This window comes from Somniosus microcephalus, chromosome 16 (assembly GCF_052327205.1).
Source record: "Somniosus microcephalus isolate GS21.2 chromosome 16, FLI_Smic_1.0, whole genome shotgun sequence".
Taxonomy (NCBI): domain Eukaryota; kingdom Metazoa; phylum Chordata; class Chondrichthyes; order Squaliformes; family Somniosidae; genus Somniosus; species Somniosus microcephalus.
The window spans coordinates 67,179,908-67,204,695 of record NC_141002.1 but is presented as its reverse complement, the minus strand read 5'-3'; the positions used below and the strand labels follow the sequence as shown (position 1 = coordinate 67,204,695).

Here is a 24,788-nt window from a genome sequence, read left to right as displayed (position 1 = left end):
GTATATACATCAGTTAATTAAGTGTGCATTTACTGATTGAACTGTGTGAATTGCTGTCGGAGTTTATAGTGGGCTTGAAGAACTGATTTACATCAACCCTTTCAAACTCATTCTCCCTCTCTTTCTGAAGCTGGTTTTAGGGTCCTCTGATGTCATAACATTACAAGGTAGCCTGTGATGGGAAAGAAGAGTTTGCAACCTGAACTGTTGAAAAACATGTTTACATTTTGGCCAAAAAATCTATAGTTCAGGTTTGAAATTCCCAGTTGTTGAGAGTTTCACTTTCAATTTGTAACTGCCAGTGGGAGTCGGATTGCTTAAATAATTCCAATTTGAATGTTAGTGAAGTGGAAACAACTTTGCTAAAACACTAAAGCTGGTGTGTAAATGCACCCTAACTCAAATGTTCATTTTTTAATCATTCTTCTGTAGTACAATATATGTTCTATTGGATCTTGATCTAATCACCTATAAGAAATTTGTATTGCTGTGAGTAATTAATGCATTTAAAGTTGTTAAACAGTGGTGCATTGGTACATAAGGTGTATCATTTAATTCTACATACTTAACAAATATCCTTGTGTTCAAATCCCTCTGTGCCTCTTCCCTCCCTATCTCTGTAACCTCCTCCCAGCCTACAAGCCTCCAGGAATTCTGCGTTGCTCCAACTCTGGCTTCCTTATGCATCCCCCATTTCTTTCGCCCCACCATTGGCAGCTGTGCTTTAACCCGTCTACATAGAATATACAGCACAGAAACAGGCCATTCGACCTAATCAGTCCATGCCGGCGTTTATACTCCACTCAAACCACCTCCCAGCCTTCGTCATCTAACTCTATCAGCATAACCCTCTCTTCCCTTCTCCCTCTTATGCTTATCTATGCTCCCCTTAAATGCACCTATACTATTCGCCTCAACCACTCCCTGTGGTAGCAAGTTCCACATTCTCACCACTCTCTGGGTATGGACGTTTCTTCTGAATTCCCTATTTGATTTCTCGGTAAAAGATCCCATGGCACTATTTTGAAGAAGAGCAGGGGAGTTATCCCCGGTGTCCTGGCCAATATTTATCCCTCAATCAACATAACAAAAACAGATTATCTGGTCATTATCACATTGCTGTTTGTGAGAGCTTGCTGTGTGCAAATTGACTGCCGCATTTCCTACATTACAACAGTGACTACACTCCAAAAGTACTTCATTGGCTGTAAAGCGCTTTGAGATGTCCGGTGGATGTGAAAGGCGCTATAAAAATACAAGTCTTTTTTTCTTTCTATTGGTGGCTTCTAGTTTTGCTGTTCCCCACAAGTGGAAACACTCTATCTACTCTGTCAAAACCTTAATTTTAAATTTTAAAGACCTCTATTAGGTCACCCCTCAGCCTTCTCTTTTCAGGAGAAAAGAGACCCAGCCTGTTCATTCTTTCCGGAGTGGTATAACCTCGCATTTCTGGTATCATCCTTGTAAATCTTTTTTGCACCCTCTCCAGTGCCTCTATTCTTATAATATGCCGACCAGAACGGTACACAGTACTCCCAAGTGTTTAGGCCCTAAGCTCTGGAATTCCTTCCCCAAACCTCTTCGCCTCTCCACCTCTCTGCTCCTCCTTTAAAACACTGCTTAAAACCTACCTCTTTGACCACCTGTCCTAATGTCTCTTTCTTTGGCTCGGTGTCAATTTTTGTCTGATTACGCTCCTGTGAAGTGCCTTGGAATATTTTACTACATTAAGGACACATATAAATGCAAGTTGTTGTTGTTGAAAAAACTTATATTTATATAACACCTTTCATGTTCTCAAGACATCCCAAAGCACTTCATAGCCAATTAATTATTTTGATGTGTGATCACTGTTGTCATGTAGGCACAGCAAATCCCCCAGAGATAAATGACTAGTTAATCTGTTTTTGATGGTGTTGGTTGAGGGATTGGCTAGTATGCCAGGAGAATGCCTCTGTTCTTCAAATAGTGCCATGGGATCTTTTGTGCCCAACTGAATCGGCAGATGAAGTCTTGGTTTAAACTCTCATCTGAAAGATGGCACCTCAGTATGTGCTCCAGTCCTGGAGTGGGGCATAAATCCACAACTTTTTGACTCTGGCGAGAGTGCGGTGACTGAACCAAGCTGACTCCTTTAAGAATGATTACAGACTAACGTTTGAAAGATCCAAGTTTCTTCTGTTAGTCACCCTCATTTGATACTGTTGACCAATGAGACTGTTGACTAATGAGACCTTACCTATTGAATTGTTTTTCCCTCCTCCGGGTTTTCCATTTCTCCCTTTCCCTTTCTCTGCTGAAGCAAGCAAGTCACGTTGGAATGGCAGTTCGCTGACTAACTCAGCACAAGTTAGAGATTGAATTTGGAATTCGGAGTTGATGTTTCAGGTCAATGACCTTTAACATCTTCCAGTTCTGATGAGAGATAAACAACTTTTAAACAAAATGAGGTGATAATGAGATAAGTATAGAAATAATGAGACAAGTTTCTGTACTTGTCACATTATCATCTCATGTTGCCTTGCGCAAATATCACTTTTGTAATTTAATCACTCTTGCCCTCCACTTTTGTTTTTTTCCTGTCTCCCCTTTTCCCTGGGTCTACGCTTGCTTAAAAGCTGTTCATCTCTAACATCTTCCAGTTCTGATGAAAGGTCATTGACCTGAAATGTTAACTCTGTTTCTCTCTTTACAGATGCTGCCTGACCTGCTAAGTGTTTCCAACATTTTCTATTTTTATTACACTTATTAGAACACTTTATTGTTGTGTTGGCAATTCCATATTTTCAATTTGCCTGTTTTTAGTTCACTAGACCAGTAAATATTTCTGATGACCTGGACGATCTCACACAGTCCTCTGATACTGCGACAGATGGATCAGAATCCCCTGGTTCTACTTACAGGAATACTCCATTGTTAATTACGCAGCTTGGTGCAGAGGCAATAGGTAAGAAAAGTCAATCCAGAATCATTCTTTTTTTTTCCCTTTTACTTTCATTTGGTGAATTGCACTGTTTGTTTCAGTATTGTATGCAAAGCCGGCAGATGTTAGTTCTCTGTTTTGTTTCTTTTTTCCTGTAATTATGAAGAATGTTTACAATAAGCCAGTAAGAATATATCTTGCCAGCTTCAATTTTGAACTATACTGTGGAATTTTTATTGTAACTGAAAAATTAATATCACAAGTATGTAATAAGAATGCAAGAAAGTTGTGAACAAAAAAGTCTGTTCATGTAATGAAACTCAAACCCGTTTTCACATTTTAATTCTGTAACCTATCCATGAGTAACCAATAATGCAATGTATTGTGCATGGTATGAATTTGTTAATTGTACTTTTTTAATCAACTGTACATTCTATCAAAATGAATTACTTAGTCAGACAGTTGCTTTTATTTTTTTAATATGAAACTTTTCCAATGACAGACTCAGTAAGTTTACTGAAAATCCAAAATATGGTTCATGAGTATGAACGAGCAGTTGAACGAGAAAAGAAGCGTTATGCCTTGCTTTCAGAAAAAGTGAAATATTTAGAGAATGAGCGCAAAGAGCTCCATCAAGCACTGGAGAAAACTAGAGAAATGAAATCCACATTGGAGTGCCAGAGAATGGAGAGGGATACTGACTTTAACAGTGTCAAGTATGTTCTGGTTTATACTATTTTTAAATATAAATATAATTTTCCATTTCTGATGGACCTGTACTAAATTTTCATATATTTCCAAAATCATTCCATCAATGGCTGTGACAAAAGTATGAAATGTAGAAACATTAACCCTTTAAATTAGTGCCATGGTCATCTTCTAGTGGGCTTGTAAAGGATCATTCAGTGTGAGTACTGTTGTCAATACTTACTAAATACAGCTGATATCTTTCACATTCTCTTTGATTTCATATAAATCTGCATCCGCAATGGATTTCATCTTCACTTTCCTTAACTAGTCACTTTCCTTAACTAGTCAGTGCTAGATTTATCATTAATTATAAAAGCTCATCGGCTGGAAAAATAGTTGCTCCATACTATAGTTACTTTTTTTTTCCTGTCTTTTGGAAGAAGCTGCATTTCAAGGTAGGATATGGCTCACTCAATTTTTCCTCCTCTGAGATTAACAGGTAGATAATCACTATTAGTTTAGTTGTAGCTCTCTTAACAACAACTTGTATTTATATAGCACCTTTAATGTAGTAAAACGTCCCAAGGCGCTTCACAGAAGTGTTATCAAACAAAATGTAATATAAAGGTAGATATTTAAGAATCCTCACCCCCCACCCCAGAAAGTACTTCATACCAGCAAATGTGCATAGGAAGCCCCACAGTTTCCCATCCATTAATTTCAATGGACAGAAAACGCCACGATTTTCTGATGCATATTCGCCCTGTGAAAAGTAACTCACTGAGAGTGAGGACGTGTTCAAGATGCTTTTTAATCTATGAAAGCACTTGCATTTATATAGGGCCTTTCAAAACATTTCATGCAATTTGCACATAGCAGTGAGACAAATGATCAGCTAATCTGTTTTAGGGATAGTTCAGTGATAAATGTCAGCCAGAATACTGAAGAACTCACCTGCTCTTCGAATAGTGCCACGAGATCTTTTGCCTCGAACAGAGCACCATCCCTCAGTACTGCACTGAAATGTCAGCCTAGATTATGTTCTCAAGTCTATGGGTTGGGGCTTAAGCCCATGGTTTTCTGACTCAGGCGAGAATGCTATTATTGAGCCAAGCCTAACATCTACTGTACACCTTGGGCTCTTCTCCCATTTAGCATTATTTTAGAACAGATCCACAAAGGCTATATTTCATCTTGGGGTATTGGATCTTTCTTTGGAGAGATATTAATGGCCCAGAAATTCGGGTCGGAGGCTTCCCGCGGGTGCAAGCCCCCAACCTGCACTTAACTTGCGTGCCGGCAGTTGAGCTGTAGGGCCCCGTGGAATTCCGATCCGGGGCCTGGTCCACCTGCTGGCGCGCAGTGCTTGCGTATCCCAGGGGCGCAGTTAGTTCGATGTGTCCCCTGGGATCACGTGGGCCATGGGGAGCCAATCGGAGCAGGGAATGCTCCATTCATAAGTCTTGACAGGAAGTGCTGTCAAGACTTATAAATACTACGGCCCCAAAATAGCACTAAACCTTCAAATATTTATTTTTTTCAAATCACATTTTTCAAATAAACTATAAATTACATGAAATAACTATTTTAAACAATAATTTAAATTTTTGAAAAAAATAATTTTATATTCTAACGGGGCTAAAAATAAACTTACCTTGCTTTAAAGTATTTAAAAATAATAAACCTGTGGAAAAAAATGTTTTAATTTTAATTAATTCACCACTTACCTTGTAAAAAGCAGGCCTTACGCCTGCTTTTTACACTTCTAAATTCTGGAGACTTACCCTCACGGAAAAACCTGTAAAAAAATTTTTTTTTTTAATGTAAGTTTGATGCGCACGCGCTGCCTCCCCTGCGCACGCGTTCAACCTCTGAACCCCGCTTTCAGAGGAACGGAAGTGCTGGTTTCCCGCGCAGTGCGTGCAGGAAACCAGCACTTCCATCAGGCCTACGGGTGAGCACCCCGTGCGTACTCGCCCGTGGAGACCCGAATTTCTGGGCCATTATTTAGACTATGTTCTGGGAGTCATGTCAACTAAACAGCTAAAACTCCTTAGTGCTACTTAAAATCAAGGCTAGTCGTAATCTGCTCTTCAAGCAATGTTTTCCATCTATAAACACATGAGCCAATAGTCTGTTACTTAATTCATGTAGAAACTGTGACATTCTCAACTATCTACACATCTTGGACTAGCTTTTCCAACTGATGATATTTGATTTTTTGGGTCTAAAGTGGGCATATAATTGGAAATTTGGGTGAAGATCTGTCGCAATGGATCACCACACGTTTTTTGTCCCGATTAAATTTTGCAACAGCAACCTGCCAGTTTGTGTTAAGAACAGTAGTTCAATTACTTGTCCTGGCCAATAGTTTTACCTGGTCTTTTGTCTCATTTGCTGTTTGATATTTTGCTATGTGCAAACTGACAGTCTTGTTTGCCTACATAACCACAATGCACTTCAAAAATGCTTCACTGGTTGTGGAGCACTGCGGGACATCCTGAGAGCATGAGAAGGTGCTGTGTAAATGAAAGATTGTTCCTTCTTTCCTTTATTGTAACATTCTAAAACATAAGCCTGGTAATTATCATTTATATCCATAATCGTAACAAAATCATTTAACAAATAACATTGAAATAGATATAAAATAATAAACAGATTATTTTAATATCTGATGTCAAGCCTTGTCAAAAAGCAATTGAATCTCATGTACATAAAAGAAGTCTGAGAGTTACAAAGAAGAAAAAAAACAGGCTGGCCCGGTAATGAACCTGGGTATCGATCAAACCGAAGTATAGAGGAGAAACTGACCTGTTATCTTGGCTCATTAATAAGGCCACAGTATTCTCCAGTGTTTGTAAAATGTAGTTTTGTGAAATAACATGGTTTTTGAGGTTTTTTGGTTGCCCTTGCAGAGGAGTGGTATGTAAAAGCAAAGTGGGATGTGGGACAGAAAGCTCAAGAAAAAGCTTAATTTGAAAAACTCCTGATAATATTCACAGTATAACGCACGCAAATAAATGTGATGGAATTTGGAGAATTTGCAACTTGTATGGGTATTATTGTACATCATGGTGCTTTTATCTTATGACCATTAATGTCTCTTTTTTTAATAAAGATTTAGTATGAAACAAGAGGAGGAGAAACGGAAGATTGCAGAAATGTTGTATGAAAAGAGCCATGAACAACTCCAGAAAAAGGAGTTGCAATACTGTAAGGAGATGAAAGCAAAACAAGAATTGGAACTGATAATAAGAAGCATGGAGACAGAAAGGAAATCCTTGATCAGCAATATAGAACAGGTTGTCATTCTTGTTTCGTAGTAATGATGTGAGCTAATAAAACTCCTAAATTTTGTCCCGATGGAAAAACATTTAAAGGTGCAAAAGACTTACATACATATGAAAATGAAATTCTATTCTCTTCTCACTAGTACTAAAAATAATAATTCTTATAAATGGGCCCTCTAACATTTTATTATTTTATAATTTTTCAAAATATGCTTCAGCTAATGTATTTTACACAAACCCTAGATATGGTACCACTTTTTACTCCCTCGATCCCCTTCCACCCACTCAACTATCTTTCCTGGACACTATGCTTTCCGACATTCTAAGTGTCTCCCTCTCAAAACCGCCTTCATCATCTCCCTTCTCTGCTCTCATTCAAAAAAAATTCTTAATCCAACTACTGTCCTGTCTAACCTTCCTTTCTTCGCTAAGGGCCTTAAGTACATTGCCATCTCCTAGCTCCATGCCTATGTCTCCTACACCTCCTTGTATGATCGCTATTTATTTAAAAATGACCATTGCTTTAAAAGATAAATAATTTAATAGATAATTGAAGAAATTGGTTTTTTTTCCTGAAATCAGGGCTTGCATTAGCTGTTACACAGCTTAAGGCAGGCTGCTTACTCCCACCCCTCTCAATTGCTGTTCAGCATGTGTTGGAATCTCCCTCCAAGTCGTTTCACTTCCTCGATAAACAAGCACTGCTCTCCTATTCTTGCTGTTACATTAAGACATATTCAGAGAATCCTATTTGAGGTGATGAAACTATTTTAGCTTCCCACATGCCTTGAAACTAATTACTTATATATATTAATGAACCAATTATCGAGAATGAGGGAGCCTGGATATCCCTGCCTTCCAGCAGCGTTTCCTAAATCTCTTGCAGTGATGATGAGGTGAAGGGAGCATGTACACTATTGAGGCAGGGAATGGTGAAAGGCAACCATGAGGTACACTGGTGGGCCCTCTCCTGTGAAGTGTCATATCTTCTTCTATATATTTCTATGTTAAAGGTACTATGTAAATGCAATTAATTAAATCCTAGGGTTTGAACATTGACTGCTATTCATTGACTGCTACTTGGGTAATGCATAGAAATGCGAAGATTGCACAGTAATGGGGGCCTATATTATTTGATCTTGAGATTTGATTAGGTTTAATTGTGGAAAATTTAAAATAGTCATTGATATGTTACTCATTAATTGTGGCAGGTAAAAGCATTCAACTAAGCAAAACTTGTATCTGCTGGCGCACAGAGTGGTCATAAATGGAGTACATCATAAACAGAGTGTAAAAGTTGGGAATTTGGTGAGCGTGGGAAGGAGGTGCTGCTTTTTGCCTCCAATACTTGTAGTGGTTTATGTTACAGGTAAATATTTAATTTAATCTACCTATAACTTAAACTAGATCAAGTAATTAGTTAAGCTTAATTGATTAAATATATAAACTTTTAATTAATTAAATAAAACAAGGTTAGATAGAGATGGCACTGCAGGAGGCGTGCTGCAACTGCAGCATGTGTGAGATTGTGGAGAGCATCCTGATCCTGGACAACCACATCTGCAGCAATCTCTGCATCTCGTGCAACTTCAGCTCATAGTTGTTGAGCTGAAATCTGAGGTGCAGGCATTGCAGGACATCAGGGAAGAGGGAGAGTTACGTGGACACATTGATCCAGAAGACAGCTACACCCCCTTAGTTTAGGTAGTGGTACAGGTCTGGTTACTGGTCAGGGACAGGAGAGTGTGACTGCGAATCAGGTAGGTAAGGGGACCCCAGTTGCAGTGCTGCAGGAGCCTCGGCCTATGCCCTTATCCAACAGGTACAAGATTCTTGCTGATTGTGTGGAAGAGGGCAAAGGCTGCAGGGTGGATGAGCAAACTAACCACGGCATTGTGGTGCAGGAGGTCGTTCAAGTTGGGGGGCGCAGAAAGTGAAAAGGACTGTTGAAGTGGTAGTGGACAATATAGTCAGTGGGACAAATACTGTTGTCTGCAGCCGCGATGGGAGTTCTGATGGCTGTGTTGTCTGCCTGTGTTAAGGATATCACCTCATGGCTGCAGAAGAACTTGGAGTGGGAGGGGGAGGACCCAATTGTTGTGGTACAAGTAGGAACCAACAACATAGGTGGAACTAGGAATGAGGTTCTGCTGAGAAAGTATGAGGAGCTAGAATTATAGAATGATTACAGCATGGAAGAAGGTCATTCAGCCTGTTGAGCCCGTGCCAACTCTCTGCTAGTCCCACACCCCACCCTTTCCCCATAGCCCTGCAATTTTTTTTCCTTCAGATACTTATCCAACTCCCTTTTGAAAGATAAGATTGAGTCTACCTCCACCACCCTTTCAGGAAGTGCATTCCAGATCTTAACCACTCGCTGAGTAAAAAAGTTTTTTCTTGCATCGCCTTTGGTTCTTTTGCCAATCACCTTAAATCTGTGTCCTCTGATTCTCGACCCTTCTGCCAAACGGAACAGTTTCTCTCTCTTCATGATTTTGAACACCTCTATCAAATCTCCTCTCAATCTTCTCTGCTCCAAGGAGAACAACCCCAGCTTCTTCAGTCTGTCAACGTAACTGAAGTCCCTCATTCCTGGAATCATTCTTGTAAATCTTTTCTGCACCCTCTCTAAGGCCTTCACATCCTTCCTAAAGTGCGGTGCCCAGAATTGGACACAGTACTCCAGTTGGGGCTGAACCAGTGTTTTATACAGGTTCATAATAATTTCCACACTTTTGTACTCTATACCTCTATTTATGAAGCCCAGGATCCAGTAAGCCTTTTTAACTGCTTTCTCAACCTGCCCTGCCACCTTCAACGATTTGTGCACACATACCCCCCAGGTCTCTCTGTTCGTGCACCCCCTTCAGGATTGTACCATTTAGTTTATATGTCCTCTCCCCATTCTTTCTACGAAAATGTACCACTTCATACGTTTCTGCGTTAAATTTAATCTGCCACTTGTCAGCCCATTTCACCAGCCTGTCTGTCTTCCTGAAGTCTATCACTCTCCTCCTCACTGTAACTATGCTTCCAAGTTTGGTGCCATCTGCACATTTTGAAATTGTGCCCTGTACACCCATGTCCAAGTCATTAATATATATCAAGAAAAGCAGTGGTCATAGAACCGACCCCTAGGGAACACCACTGTATACCTTCCTCCAGTCCAAAAAACAACCGTTCACCACTACTCTCTGGCCTAGAAATTCAGTGCCCTTAGCGCCGATTTTGCGGCGCTAGAGGGCCTAGCGCTGCAATTGGCGCCGGCGCCTAAATTGCCTGGGGCCCTTCCGCCGCGGTAGACCGGTAGCGCTGCGCCGGCACCGATGACGTCATCGGTGTGCGCAGCGTCCCGGTTGCTGTGGTAACCCAGCCCCAGCGCCGAAATTGACTTGCGGCCGCCTCGCCCGTGGCAGCCGCAAGCAACGTTCTGGCAGAGGTGCCTTGCACAAGTTTGCGCCGGCGCATTAAAGGCCCCGCGGCGGCCGGCCGCTTTCCCGCCGCCCGCCTGGCCGCAGCTCCCTCCCCGGACTTCCCCCCCCCACCCCCCCCCCCCCGGAACAGAAGCAAGCCCGGCACTTGTCCGAGGTGCCGGGCTCATTTTTAATAAGATTATCGCGGGCCGCGGCCGGGTGCAGGCAGCTCCTCCTTAAGGGAAGGAGGAGGCCTGCACTTCCCGAACCTGCCGCACCGCAGCGGGCGCCGCAGCGCCGGAATAGCGCCGAAATTCAGCGCATAGCGCCAGTTTTCAGGCGCTAACAGCTTTCAGCAGCGCCGGCAGCCGTTTGGGCGCAGAACCAGTGAATTTTGGGCCCGACCAGCGCGACTTAGCTCCGGCACTAACTTCCGGCGCTAAAGCCCTGGCAGCGCCAAAACTCAATTTCTAGGCCTCTGTTTCCTGTCACTTAGCCAATTTCATATCCATGCTGCCACTGTCCCTTTTATTCCATGAACTTTGCTGGCAAGCCGATTATGTGGCACTTTGTCGAACGCCTTTTGGAAGTCCATGTACACTGTCAACCGCATTACCCTCATCAACCCTCTCAATTACCTCATCAAAAAACTCGATCAACTTGGTTAAACACGATTTGCCTTTAACAAATCCGTGCTGGCTTTCCTTAATTAATCCACACCTTTCCAAGTGACTGTTAATTTTGTCCCTGATTACTGTTTCTAAAAGCTTCCCCACTACTGAGGATAAATTGACTGGACTGCAGTTGCTGGGTTTATCTTTACACCCTTTTTTGAACAATGGTGTAACATTTGCATTTCTCCAGTCCTCAGGCACCACCCCCGTAACTAAGGAGGATTAGAATATTATGGCCAATACCGCCGCAATTTCCTCCCTCAATTCCCTCAGCATCCTAGGATGCATCCCATCTGCTCCTGGTGAATTATCTACTTTATGTACAGCCGGCCTTTCTAATACCTCTTTATCAATTTTTATCCTATCACACGTCTCCACTACCACCTCCTTCACTATGTCAATGGCTGCATCCTCTTGGTGAAGACAGATGCAAAGTACTCATTTAGTACCTCAGCCATAATCTCTGCCTCTATGCATAGGTCTCCTTTTTGGTCCCTAATCATAGAAACATAGAAGATAGGAGCAGGAGTAGGCCATTCGGCCCCTCGAGCCTGCTCCGCCATTCAATGAGATCATGGCTGATCATCCAAATTCAGTACCCTGTCCCTGCCTTCTCCCCATATCCCTTGATCCCTTTAGCCTTAAGAAATATATCCAACTCTTTCTTGAATATATTTAATGAACTGGCCTCCACCGCCCTCTGTGGCAGAGAATCAGCCCCACCCCTCCTCTTACGACCCTTTTACTATTTATATGCCTATAAAAGACTTTTGGATTACCCTTTTATGCTGGCTGTCATTCTATTCTTATACCCTCTTTACCCCTCTTATTTTCTTTTTCACTTCACCTTTGACCTTTCTATATATAGCCTGATTCTCAGATGTATTTGCAACCTGACATCTGTCATACGCACTCTTTTTCTGCTTCATCATATTCTCTATCTGTTTCATCATCCAGGGAGCCCTGACTTTAGTTGCCCTGCCTTTCCCCCTAGTGGGAATATACCTCAACTGTACCTGAACTATTTCCTCTTTAAAGGCAGCCCAATGTTCCATTACAGTTTTGCCTGCCAATCTTTGATTCCAGCTTACCCGGGCCAGATCCATTCTCATCCCACTGAAATTGGCCTTCCCCCAGTTAAACATTTTTACTCTAGATTGCTCCCTGTCCTTTTCCATAGCTAATCTAAAACTTATGATACAATGATCACTGCTCCCTAAATGTTCGCCTACTGACACTTGCACTACTTGACATTTCCCCAGAACCAGATCCAGCAATGCCTCCTCCCTCATCAGGCCGGAAACATACTGATCAAGAAAGTTCTCCTGAACACACTTCAGAAATTGTTCCCCTTCTCTGCCCTTTACACTATTACGATTCCAGTCTATACTAGGATAGTTGAAGTCCCCCATTATTACTATATAGTTCTTGTACCTCTCTGTGATTTCACTGCAAATTTGCTCCTGCATATCTTTCCCACTATTTTGGTGGTCTATAGAATACACCTAGTAGTGTAATGGCACCTCTATTATTTCTTAACTTTAGCCATGTAGATTCTGTCCTTGACCCCTCCAGGACATCCTCCCTCTCCAGCACTGTAACATTCTCCTTAACCAATACTGCCACACCACCTCCTATCTTTCCTTCACTCCTTATAACCAGGAATATTTAATACCCACTTCTGCCATTTTTTGAGCCTGGTCTCAGTTATTTCCACAACATCATATTCCCATGTGGCTATTTGTGCCTGTAGCTCACATACCTTATTTACTATGCTCCGTGCATTCACATACATACACTGTAAACCCATCTTAGACCATCCTGTATTCTCTCTTAGTTGGACCCCACCTAATAACTTACCATTTCTTACTTTAGTGCTCTCTGCCTCTCCCAATCCTTTGAGTGCTTTATTTCCCCTTTATAATGTTACATCCTGGTGCCCATCCTCCTGCTAAATTAGTTTAAACCCTCCCCAACAGCACTAGCAAACCTCCCCGTGAGGATATTGGTTCCGGCCCTGTTGAGGTGCAATCCGTCTGTACTGTACAGGTCCCACCTCCCCCAGAACCGGCCCCAATTTCCCAGGAATCTGAAGCCCTCCTTCTTGCACCATCTCTCCAGCCAGGCATTCATCTGCTTTATCCTCACCCGCGTGTGGCACCGGGAGTAATCCTGCTTTTTAATCACTTTCCTCCCTAAAATCTGCCTGCAGGACCTCATCCCTCTTTCTACCTATGTCGTTGGTACCAATATGGACCACGACCTCTGGCTGTTCACCCTCCCCCCTTAGAATGTACTGCATCCGCTCAGAGACATCCTTAATCCTGGCACCAGGAAGTTAACATACCATCCTGGAGTCACGTCTGCGGCCACAGAAATGCCTGTCTGGTCCCCTAACTATCAAATCCCCTGTACAGCTGAGCCACCCGTGGTGTCACGGACTTGGCTCTGGCTGTATTTCCCAGATGCATTGGTTTTGATCTTCCAGAATTCCCTAGATTCTAGAACGGTCCCTGCAGATTGGAAGGTCGGAAATGTAACCCCGCTATTCAAGAAAGGAGGGAGAGAAAACGGGGAACTATAGACCAGTTAGCCTGACAGTAGTAGGGAAAATACTAGAAGCTATTAGGGATGTGGTAACAGGGCACTTAGAAAATCATATGATTGGGCAGAGTTAACACGGATTTATGAAAGGGAAATCGTGTTTGAGAAATCTGTTAGTTATTTTGAGGTTGTAACTAGCAGGGTAGATAAGGAGGAACCAGTGGATGTAGTGTATTTGGATTTTCAAAAAGCATTTGATAAGCTGCCACACAAGTTATTACACAAAATTAGGGCTCATGGGATTGAAGGTAATATTAGGATTAGCATGGATTGAGGATTGGTTAACAGACTGAAAACAGAGAGTAAGAATAAACAGGTCATTTTTGGGTTGGCAGGCTGAAACTAGTTGAGTACCGCAAGGATCAGTGCTTGGGCCTCAGCTATTTACAATCTATATCAATGACAGAGTAATGTACCCAAGTTGGTTGACGATACAAAGCTAGGTGGGAAAGTAAGCTGTGGGGAGGACGCAAAGAGGCTGCAAAGGGATATAGGCAGGTTGAGTGAGTGGGCAAGAACATGGCAGATGGAATATAATGTGGAGAAATGTGAAGTTATTCACTTTGGTAGGAAAAATAGAAAAGCAGAATATTTTTTTAATGGTGAGAAATTGGGACATGTTGGTATTCAGAGGGCCTTGGGTGTCCTTGTACACGAATCACAAAGTTAACATGCAAGAACAGCAAGCAATTAGGAAAACAAATGGTATGTTAGCTTTTATTACAAAAAGATTGGAGTATAAGAGTAAAGAACTGCAATTATATAGGGCCCTGGTGAGACAACACCTGGCGTACTGTGTACAGTTTTGGTCTCCTTACGCAAGGAAGGATGTACTTGCCTTGGACGGAGTGCAACAAAGGTTCACTAGACTGATTCATGGGATGGGAGGATTATCCTATAGAGAGGTTGAGTATACTAGGCCTATATTCCCTAGAGTTTAGAAGAATGAGCGGTGATCTCATTGAAACGTATACAATTCTAGCTGCTTGACAGGGTAGATGCTGGGAGGATATTTCTCCTGGCTGGGGAGCCTAGAGTCTATCACAGTTTCAGATTAAGGGGTCGGCCGTTTAGAACTGAGATGAGGAGAAATTTCTTCACTCAAAGGGTTGTGAATCTTTGGAATTCTCTACCCTAAAGAGCTGTGGATGCTGAGTCGTTGAGTATATTCAAGACCAAGATCGATAGATTTTTGGATACTAGGGGAACCAAGGGATATGGGGATAGTGTGGGAAGGTGGAGTTAAGGTAGAAGATCAGCCATGATCTCATTGAATGGCGGAACAGGCTCGAAGGGCCAAATGGACTACTCCTGCTTCTATTTCTTATGTTCTTATGTTCAGTGCTTGCTCAAAGGGCACTTGCCCCAAAAGATTAATACTGAATCCTATTTAAATTACTAAGTCTGGAGTAATGAGATTTTTTTAACAAAACATTGATTAAACTTTGTTTAACATCTTTAGCTTAATGAAGAACAGAAGGAATTACAGAGGCAGTTCAACCAGGAACAAGCTGTACATAAAGAAATTCTCAACAGCCATCTGCACAGACAGCATGAGATAGAAGAGGAAAACAAGAAAACTGTAAAAAATGTAGAGGTATATAAACAATGAGCACAAAACAGTCTGCGAATTAAACATGTTTTTGGTAAAGATAATTTATTTTGCTAAATGTTGGACAATCTTTTTTTGTAAACATGAATCTACATCAGATGAAAAACTTGAAAGCAGTGAGAAAAATTATAATCTTGTCACTTTTGTTCTACTTCTTGAGCATCTGTCCTCTAAATAATCTTGTGTTGCATGCCAGCAAATGCAAATTTGGTAGAAGCCTCAATTTTAACTTCATGGATTGACCTTTTGTAAACCCAGTGGAAAAAGTATTAGTTTTGCCCCTTAGAAAGCAAACTGCTGTTACCTTCAGCAGAGTGTTTCAAAGTGTAGATTAATTTTGCTTTCATCATTGTTTTGTTGAAAATTTCAGCAAAAGGTAGCAGAATAAAATCCTATTAAGTTGTAACAAATCAATTACAATTGGGTTACAAAGACTGAATTTAAGTCTAGAAATATTAATGTAACATTTGGAGCATAAAATTACAATTCTATACATTCATGTATTAATTTTGGGTGTAATTTGTAAGTTCAATTTTACTGGAGTCCATCCAAATGTTAATATTTGTCTTGCTATTAACTTGTTTCTATTAACTTGTTTCCCAATGTGTAGTAACAGATAAGCTTACTTGTTTAGTATATATTTAGATTTTTATTACCTGAACTCCAGATAGCATAAATTGCTAACAGTTCTTTACTTCAGCAAATTATTTGTGAAGAATATCTGTATATCCTCAACAATTCAACATTTCTTTAGGAAAACTTCTTAAGTTATCAGTTAAATGTTTAAGATGATCTATTGAAGATTGTACATGCTGGTGAACATATAGATCCTGTAAGTAAACATCAGCTAGCTAGTATATTAATGTATTGTTGCACTATGTCAAAGAAGGTTGCATCATTGATTGTTTCTACATACCTTTTAGAGGTCCGTTACAAAGCAGTACTGACTGAGATCTTGCAGCAGATCAGTGGATGGACTGAAGAAAAATAAAACGGGTGGATGATTCTCTGCTCTCAAAACAAACGTTTGCTTAACTCCATTTGTAATGTTGACATTGGCTCTTTGTGTTGCCATTATATCCTTTATTCAATTTAGTATTCTTTGTTTTGAAGGCTCTCGCTCATCTTTGTGATAATGACCATGAAAAAGATATGATGCAACAAAATCGTTCACTGCAGGATGAAATTACTGTGCTCAAACTTGATTTGGATCGTGTGCGTGTACGGAATCAGGAGGAACAGGGAAAGTATCTGGAGCAGATTGAGACATTAAAGGAAAAGCTAGATGACACGAAAAAGGATTTGAAATTTAATGAAGAAGCTTTAACTCACACAGCTTTGCAGTATAATGGTCAGCTTAATACTCTGAAGACTGAAACTTCAATGTTGACTTCCAAACTTGAACAAGAGAAACAAAACCAAGAAAAACTCGAGACTGAGAGAGAAGCTATCCGTTCACGCTTGAGCGGAGCACTTCAGGAACTGGAACGAAGTCAGGCAGCTAAATGTGAATCTGAACGAATTCTCCAAAGGGAACGTGATGAGTGGCTCCATTCAGATGAAAAACGGAACTATGAAATTTCCAGTCTCCGTGAGACTAATAACAGCTTGTCACAGAAATTAAGTAAAGAGGAAGCGAAGGCTAATAACCTAGATAATGAACTTCACCGTGCAACACTTTCTCTTACTGAGAAAAATCTTATGCTAGAGAGTGTTCAAAGGGGCTTGAATCAATCTCAGGCTCGTATAAATGACCTAGAACACACCAATCAATTGCAGAAAGAACAGATGAGCAAATTTACAGTTCGTCAGGAGTCTATGCAGGAGAGATTAGCCCAAGCCCAAAGCGAAATAATGCTGTTACGGCAACAGCTTGAAGATGCACAAAACAAAGGTATTATGAAGGAAAAGGCGGTCACTGATGTTCAGGATCGATTTAGTGACATATTTTCTAAACTTCGAGGAGATAGTGAACGGCAGATAAGTTTGGTGGAAGAGAGAAATAAGGAGCTGGTGAGCAAGAACATTGAACAAAGAGAACAAATCTACAAGTTTGAAAATGAGAAGATAGAAAGAGAGGTACTGTGGTGGCTGATATTTCAATAACTAATTAGATCTTGTTTCTGTTGATTCAGATTTGCTTTTTTTTACCCATTATGGTAGATTACTGTTAATACAGTAGTGAAAATAAAACATTCCACAATAAACTTTGATAAAATAGATAAGGGACGATATACTATTTTAGAAAAAAAAATCCCCCTCATTCTGCTAATACCCATTTTTAGTTATTCTCCTTTAGCTTTGCTGTTATTGTCTACTACTTTGTGATCAAAGGTGAATTTTTGTTGACTTTCCATCAAGTAATCTGAATGAAAGCTAGCAAAAAAAGCATCCTAGTGGGAAATAGAGTTAGAATAAGAGTCTGGATGAGTTTTTGTGTCATCTCTCCAGATAGGAGTTTAACATTGTGTTCCACAGTAATTTTTTTTTTACATATTATGAATGTAATAATATTGCATAAGGTGGTAACTTTCAAACTGAAAATGCAAAGAAAGAAATTACATTTATAGAGCACCTTTCATGTCCCAAAGTGCTTTACAGCTACAGGATGTCCCAAAGCACTATACAGCAAATAATCACCACTTATGTAGCCACAAGCAACAGCCAATTTGCACACAACTGTGTTATACAAACAGCAAATGAGATAAATGGCCAGTTAATCTGTTTTGGTGATATTGTTTGAAGGATAAATGTTGGAATGGACATAGGGAGAACTCCCTTGCTGTTGTTCGAATAGTGCCATGGAATGTTTTATGTCCACCAGAAAAGGCAGAGGGGTTCTGGGTAAATACCACATTTGAAAGACTGCGCCTCCCAACAATGTAGCGCTCTCTCAACACTGCACTGAAGTGTCACCTCGGCTTATATACTTATATCCTGGAGTGGGGCTTGAGCACATGACTTTGTGACTCAGAAGTGAGAGTACAGGTAGACTATCCTTTATCCGAAAACCTCGGGACCAGCCGTGTTTCAGTTTTCGGAGAATTTTGGATTTCGGAAGGTGGGTCGGCGGGGGGTCGTGCGCACGACCCCCGCTGACCCCCCCGCGGACCCCCGCCAGCCCGGACCCCCGCCGACCCGGACCCCCGCCGACCCCGACCCCCACCAACTTGCGGGGGGGTCGGGGTCGGCGGGGGGTCGTGCGCACGACTTACGCTGACGCTCAGCGTAAGTCGGCGGGGGTCGGGGTCGGCGGGGGTCCGCACGGGGGTCGGGGCTGGCGGGGGTCCGCGGGGGGTCGTGCGCACGACTTACGCTGAACGAAAAAACCTTCGGTTTTTAGAGGGTTTCGGTTTTCGGAAGTTCGGATAAAGGGTAGTCTACCTGTACTACCATTGAGTCAAGCTGACACTTGTTTGATTTATTGCCTTTCCAAATGATAGGTGCCATAGTTTACCATATTGGTTTACCATAGTTAAATGTAAATGAGCTCAAACCTATTTAATATCAAACCTACTTAACACTAATTTGTGCCCTCTGGTTGTGTTGTAAAGCCTGAATTATAGAGTAAAGAAATGGAATCAATACTGATTTTTTAATATTATACAGAGACCTAGTTAATGGGCCATGGTGCAGGACAGCACTAAGGTTGGGAAGAATAGGAGAGAAAACCAAATGAACTAAGAGGTAGTGATTGGTTTTTTTTAAACTGTAAATTGTAAGAAGAAGGGAAGAATGAAGGAGATGAGGAGTTCCACACGTTTGAGGTTGTGGAAAGAAATGGATTACACATTGAGTATACAGGGAGCAAGAAGAGCATGGAGGATGGCGTACTTGTAGCTTGTAGCTTAGGATAAACAAGAGAAGAAAGTTCAGAAAAGCAAATAGGATTCTCTCCACATTCTTCATTCTTCAAAGGGCCCACTGAGGCACTCATTGCTGCCTCCTTGTGAGCAGCAACCCTAACTGACCCCATCCTCTTCCCTCGCTGACCTCACCCAGCCACCCTCACCCACCCAGCCACCCTCACCCACCCTCACCAACCTCCATCCCATCCTGTTCACCCTACACACCAGTGCAGCCTTGGACAATGATGGTGAATAACCAGCCTTCTCTGCATTTCCCTCACTTGTAAACAAGGCCCTTGCTATCCATCATCTCATTGTGGTTGATTGTATTGATATCCTGCCTTTGACCAAAACTTGGCTTACAGGTGGTGACAACTTGCCGCTTACTGAAGTCTAACAACCCAACCCCAATTTTCTCCCTGAGCCTCTGTGCCAAGCAACTACTCATCGATGGTGATTTCAATCTCCATCTTGACTCCCTTTGCCCTCTATCCTCTGAATGCACTGCCACTTAAAACTCTCCCTCCATTTAAGCTCTTCTACTCGTATTCATGGCCACCTTCTCGACCTCCCCATCTTCCATGCCCTGTCTACTCCCATGGTCTTGATCATTGACAAAAACACCTTTGTCCACTTCTTTGTATTCCTCACTATTCACAGCCCCTTACTCTTTAAACCCATCACTACAGCTGTCTAAATCAGATCAATCTGGACCAGGCCCCATTCTCTACTACCTAAACTGCCCACTACTCTACGATCATTCTGAAGAGCAAAGGTATTCCTTGGCTTCTTTTCTCTGCTACCTTAATCCCCTCTCCCCTGCCCCCCCTCCACCTTCCTGTCCAAATATAAAGAGCTCGTGCACCTCTTTGTCACTAAGATAGAGACTATCTGTTCAGTTATCTCTGCTGCTTCCTCCTCTAACATAGAATTACATAGAATATACAGCACAGAAACAGGCCATTCATCCCAACCAGTCCATGCTGGCGTTTATGCTCCACTCAAGGCTCCTCCCATCCTTCCTCATCTAACTATCAGCATAACCCTCTATTACCTTCTTCCTCATATGCTTATCTAACCTTCCCCTTAATGGATCTATAATATTCGCCTCAACTACTCCCTGTCGTAGCGAGTTCCACATTCTCACCATTCTCTGGGTAAATAAGTTTCTTCTGAATTCCCTATTTGATTTTTTGGCGATTATCTTAAATTGATGGCCTCTAGTTTTGCTCTTCCCCACAAGTGGAAACACTCTTTGTGTCTACTCTATCAAAACCTGTCATAATTTTAAAGACTGCTATTGGGTCACCCCTTAGCCTTCTCTGCTCTTCTTCCCTACTGTAGCGCTAAACCCCATATCTCCCTCTCGTTTCTCTTCCATATCTCCCATGCACTTTGCGAGCTTAGTTTGTCCACAAGACTCTCATGCTTCCTTGACCCCCATTTCCGTTAAATGGCTGAGTACCCAGCTTCCTTTCCTGGTCCTTTGCTAGCTGCCATTATGTACAGTTCCCTCTTCTGAGGCACTGACCCCTTCCCTTCCAAAACCACCACCATCATCACACTCCATCAACCCTTCTGTCCTTGAAAACTGCTTACCTGCCAGGTAGGTAGAGTTAGAATCACCCCCATTATGAAACTTTGAAGTAACTGAAAAATCTCAGATTTTTATTGCTGCATCAAAAGGAATGGAGATCAAGATTACACTGCAAGATGAATGTACTGAAATGTAAAATCATAGAAGTTCACAACACAGAAAGAGACCGATTAGCAATGATAGCTATACAGGCTCTTCTGCCCTGTTATCTCCCCATAACCCTGAATCTCCCTCTACTTCAAATGTTTTATCTATGCTGTACACTTTCTATGGCTTTATGTGCTTTGTGTAGTGGGACACCCCAAACTACATATTACTCTGTCTTAATCATTGCCTTGTACAAATTTATCATTACCTCTTTTGCTTTTGTACTCTTGACCTAGTTTTGAAACCCAGATTTCTATTTGGCCTTCTTATGGCTTTATCTACTTGCAATTTAAGGAACAATGGCCCAGAACTTCGGGTCTCCACAGGTGAGTACGCATGGGGTACTCACCCGTAAGCCCAATGGAAGTGCCGGTTTCCTGCATGCGCGGGAAACCGGCACTTCCATTCCCCTGAATGACAGGGTTCAGAGGTCGAACGCGTGCGTGGGAGAGGCTGCGCGTGCGCATCGAACTTCGTTTTTTTTTTGCAGGTTTTCCCGGGAGGGTAAGTCTCCAGAAGTTACACATTTAAAAAGCAGACGTAAGGCCTGCTTTTTACAAGGTAAGTGGTGAATTAATTAAAATTAAAACATTTTTTCCACAGGTTTATTATTTTTAAATACTTTAAAGAAAGGTAAGTTTATTTTTAGCCCCGTTAGAAAATAAAAAAAAATTCAAAAATTCAAATTATTGTTTAAAATAGTTATTTCATGTAATTTATAGTTTATTTAAAAAATGTGGTTTTTTTTTAAATTTATTTGAAGATTTAGTAATGTTTTGGGGCCCGTAGTATTTCTAAGTTTTGACAGCTCTTCCTGTCAAACTTATGAATGGAGCATTCCCTGCTCCGATTGGCTCCTCATGGCCCACGTGATCCCAGGGGACGCATCGAACTAACTGCGCCCCTGGGATACGCAAGCACTGCGCACCGGCAGCTGGAGCAGGCCCAGGATCGGAATTCCACGCAGGCCCACAGCTCAACGGCCGGCGCGCAAGGTAAGTGCAGGTCGGGGGCCTACACCCACGGGAAGCCCCTGACCCGAATTTCTGGGCCAATATATTTGCGGCGTTAGGTTTATCTGTTCCTCCACACCGTGCAGCAGCTTTCCGTTGAGTTTTACACGCTCATTCCTTATTTTTCTTCCCAAAATGTATTACCCCTTACTGGTTCATATTAAATTGCATCCGCTAGCCATTTGCTCTTTCCACCAATTTCCAAACTAAAGTGTATAATCACAACACTAGTAGACATCTTTATTATGCTTGCACACTATAGGGAACATGTTATGTCTCACCACAAGGTAAATACGGATGAAGTTCATCCATCCATCTAGAATCATCCTACCCAGTGCAGCATCGAATTTCTTCTTAAGTGATCCCACTGTTTTTGCTTTCACTGCTCTATCCAGGAGTCCATTCCATCTGTTTAGAATCTTAGAATCATAAAATAGTACAGCACAGAAGGAGGCCAATTCAGCCCATTGAGTCTCTGCTGGCAATTTTGAAGAGCAATCCAGTTAGTCCCACTCGCCTGCTCTTTCCCCATATCCCTGCAATTTTTTCTCCTTCCAAGTATTTATCCAATTCCCTTTTGAAGGCTACTATTGAATCTGAATCCACCACCCTATCGGGCAGTGCATTCCCAATCCTAACCACTCACTGCATAAAAAAGTTTTTCCTCATGACACCTCTAGTTCTTTTGCCTCTATTTATAAAGCCCAGGATCCCATATGCTTTGTTAACCTGTCCTGCCACCTTCAAAGAGTTGTGCACAAACACCCCTAGGTGTCTCTGTTCTTGCACGCAAATTAAAATTGTATCATTTAGCTTGTATTGTGTCTCCTCTGACTTTGGTGAGGTTCAAGTCCCACTCCACCCTCTCTTTCAGCACAGAATTTCTTGATATCAGTCTGAGATTCACTTAGTAGTTTGAACCTATATCCCCTTGTCTTACTTTTGGAATTTACTTGAAAGTAATATTCTGGATTTACTTTTTCCATACCCTGAACTATCTTGTATACCACTAAGATCATTTTCAGACTCCTTTCCAGGCTAAAAATCTGATGTTTCCTCATAATTCAGACCATTAATACTAGGAATTAGCCTCATGGCTCTTCTCTACACTGCCTCCAGCGCTTGAATGTCTCTCTTGTGCAACAGTGACTAAGGCATCAAGGGGTACGGGGAGAGAGCAGAAATATGGTATTGAGATAGAGGATCAGCCATGATCATACTGAATGGCGGAGCAGGCTCGAAGGGCCGAATGGCCTACTCCTGCTCCTATTTTTTGATGTTTCTAGAACTGGACACAGTGCTCAATGTGTGCACTGAGCTTTATCATGACTTCCTCTGACTTAAATTCAACTGTTTTGGTTATGTAGATGAGCATTCTATTGGCTTTGTTTGCTGTTCCGCTTTGGTTGAGCATGTTTAGTGCCAAGTCTTTTAAGACTCCGAAGTCCCTTTCAACTTCATCCTTTGCTATTTCAGTGCCATTGATGGGAGTATCTTTGCCTCTTATTTTCTTTCCTATGTGTGGTACTTTGCAATTGTCTGCATTAAATTACATCTGCTATTGTTCTGTCCATATACTATTTTGTCCACCTTATTCTGTAATTGCTCAGCTGCTTCCTCTGATTGAACAACCCTTCCTAGTTTGATATCACCAGTAAATTTAACCACTTTGCATTTAGTTTGGGTTGTTGACTAATTATGGAAATCAATCTCAATCAATTAGTCTACAACAGACCCAGTCCTGACGTGAGGAAAACCCCAGTTGTGGAGAGTTTTGGGCACCATAGTTCCAAAGTCACCTGTTCCTCCGAAGCATGCTACCTTGCCACATGTGTCTCAAGTTACTCCTTTATATTGCCTTAAATTTAAAATTTTCAGCCTGGTGTTTAACTCCCTTCATGGCCTTACCTCTCCCTATCTCTAACCTTGTCCAGCCCTACGACACCCCTCCCCTCAAACTCTCCATTCCTCTGACTCTGGCCTTTTCTCTTTTTCCCCCTTTGCCCCACAATTGGCAGCTGTGCCTTCAGCCATCTAGGCCTCACGCTCTGAAATTTCCTCCCGAAGACCCTCCACTTCTCCACCTCCCTCTCCTTTAAAGCCTTTCATAAAACTCACCTCTTTGACAACCTCTCCTAATATCTCTCTCTTTACCTCAGAGTCCATTGTTGTCTGATTACGCCTCTGTGAAACATGGGACACTTTTCTATGTTAAAGGTGCTATATAAATGAAAGTTGTTATTGTAATATGCTACTCACTGGGAACATTCTTCTTTAGACTACATTGAGGCAGCTTCAACAAGAGCTCGCTGATGCACTGAAGAAACTTTCAATGTCCGAGGCCTCACTGGAAGTGACCACACGCTATCGCAATGAAATGGAAGAAGAAAAAACACGTATGCAGAAGCAATTAGAGAAGTTGACGGTCAAGGTAAATCTGAACATCATGTGATAAATTGATGTGATATTAAATGTAAAATATTGCTCCAGTAATGGTGGGATCCTGTTGCTCATCAGGACTATTTAAAAAAAAAAAAAAAAAAAATCCAACTTATAGCAGTCCACAGCATTGTTAATTACTGTTTATCAATATATTTCACCTAGGCATCAAATATAGCAGTAGGATGCAATGTTCAGTATATGAGAATGGCCATCATGGGACAATTTTCACAACTGCAATATATCCTTTAGATGGGAATCTCAGAATGTCTTGAATTCTTTTTTAAGAGAAAGCATTTGATTCTTTTTCATCATCATGCTACAGAAACATGCTTTGAACAACATATGTCCTCTTAGCTATTAAAGAAAGAAAAAAAGAATTTTCATTTATACAGCGCCTTTCACATCTCAGGATGTCCCAAAGTGCTTCATAGCCACCGAAGTACTTTTGAAGTGTAGTCACTGTTGTAATGTAGGGAAACGTGGCAGCCAATTTGCGCACAGCAAGGCCACACAAACACCAATTAAATAAGTGACC

At 41.6% G+C, this 24,788-nt stretch overlaps 1 protein-coding gene across 5 annotated transcripts in view; it reads left to right on the top strand.

The window, feature by feature from the left end:
* LOC147106249 (alanine and arginine rich domain containing protein) overlaps positions 1-24,788 on the top strand; it is a 214,608-nt gene that overhangs the window by 115,545 nt on the left and 74,275 nt on the right. For all 5 annotated transcript variants that reach the window (XM_086009196.1, XM_086009195.1, XM_086009194.1 and 2 more), the window contains 6 exons: positions 2,806-2,947; positions 3,426-3,639; positions 6,732-6,915; positions 15,057-15,191; positions 16,320-17,285; positions 24,090-24,242. In XM_086009196.1, the coding sequence (XP_085865322.1) occupies positions 2,806-2,947; positions 3,426-3,639; positions 6,732-6,915; positions 15,057-15,191; positions 16,320-17,285; positions 24,090-24,242 (1,794 nt within the window). The remainder of the gene's footprint in view (positions 1-2,805; positions 2,948-3,425; positions 3,640-6,731; positions 6,916-15,056; positions 15,192-16,319; positions 17,286-24,089; positions 24,243-24,788) is intronic.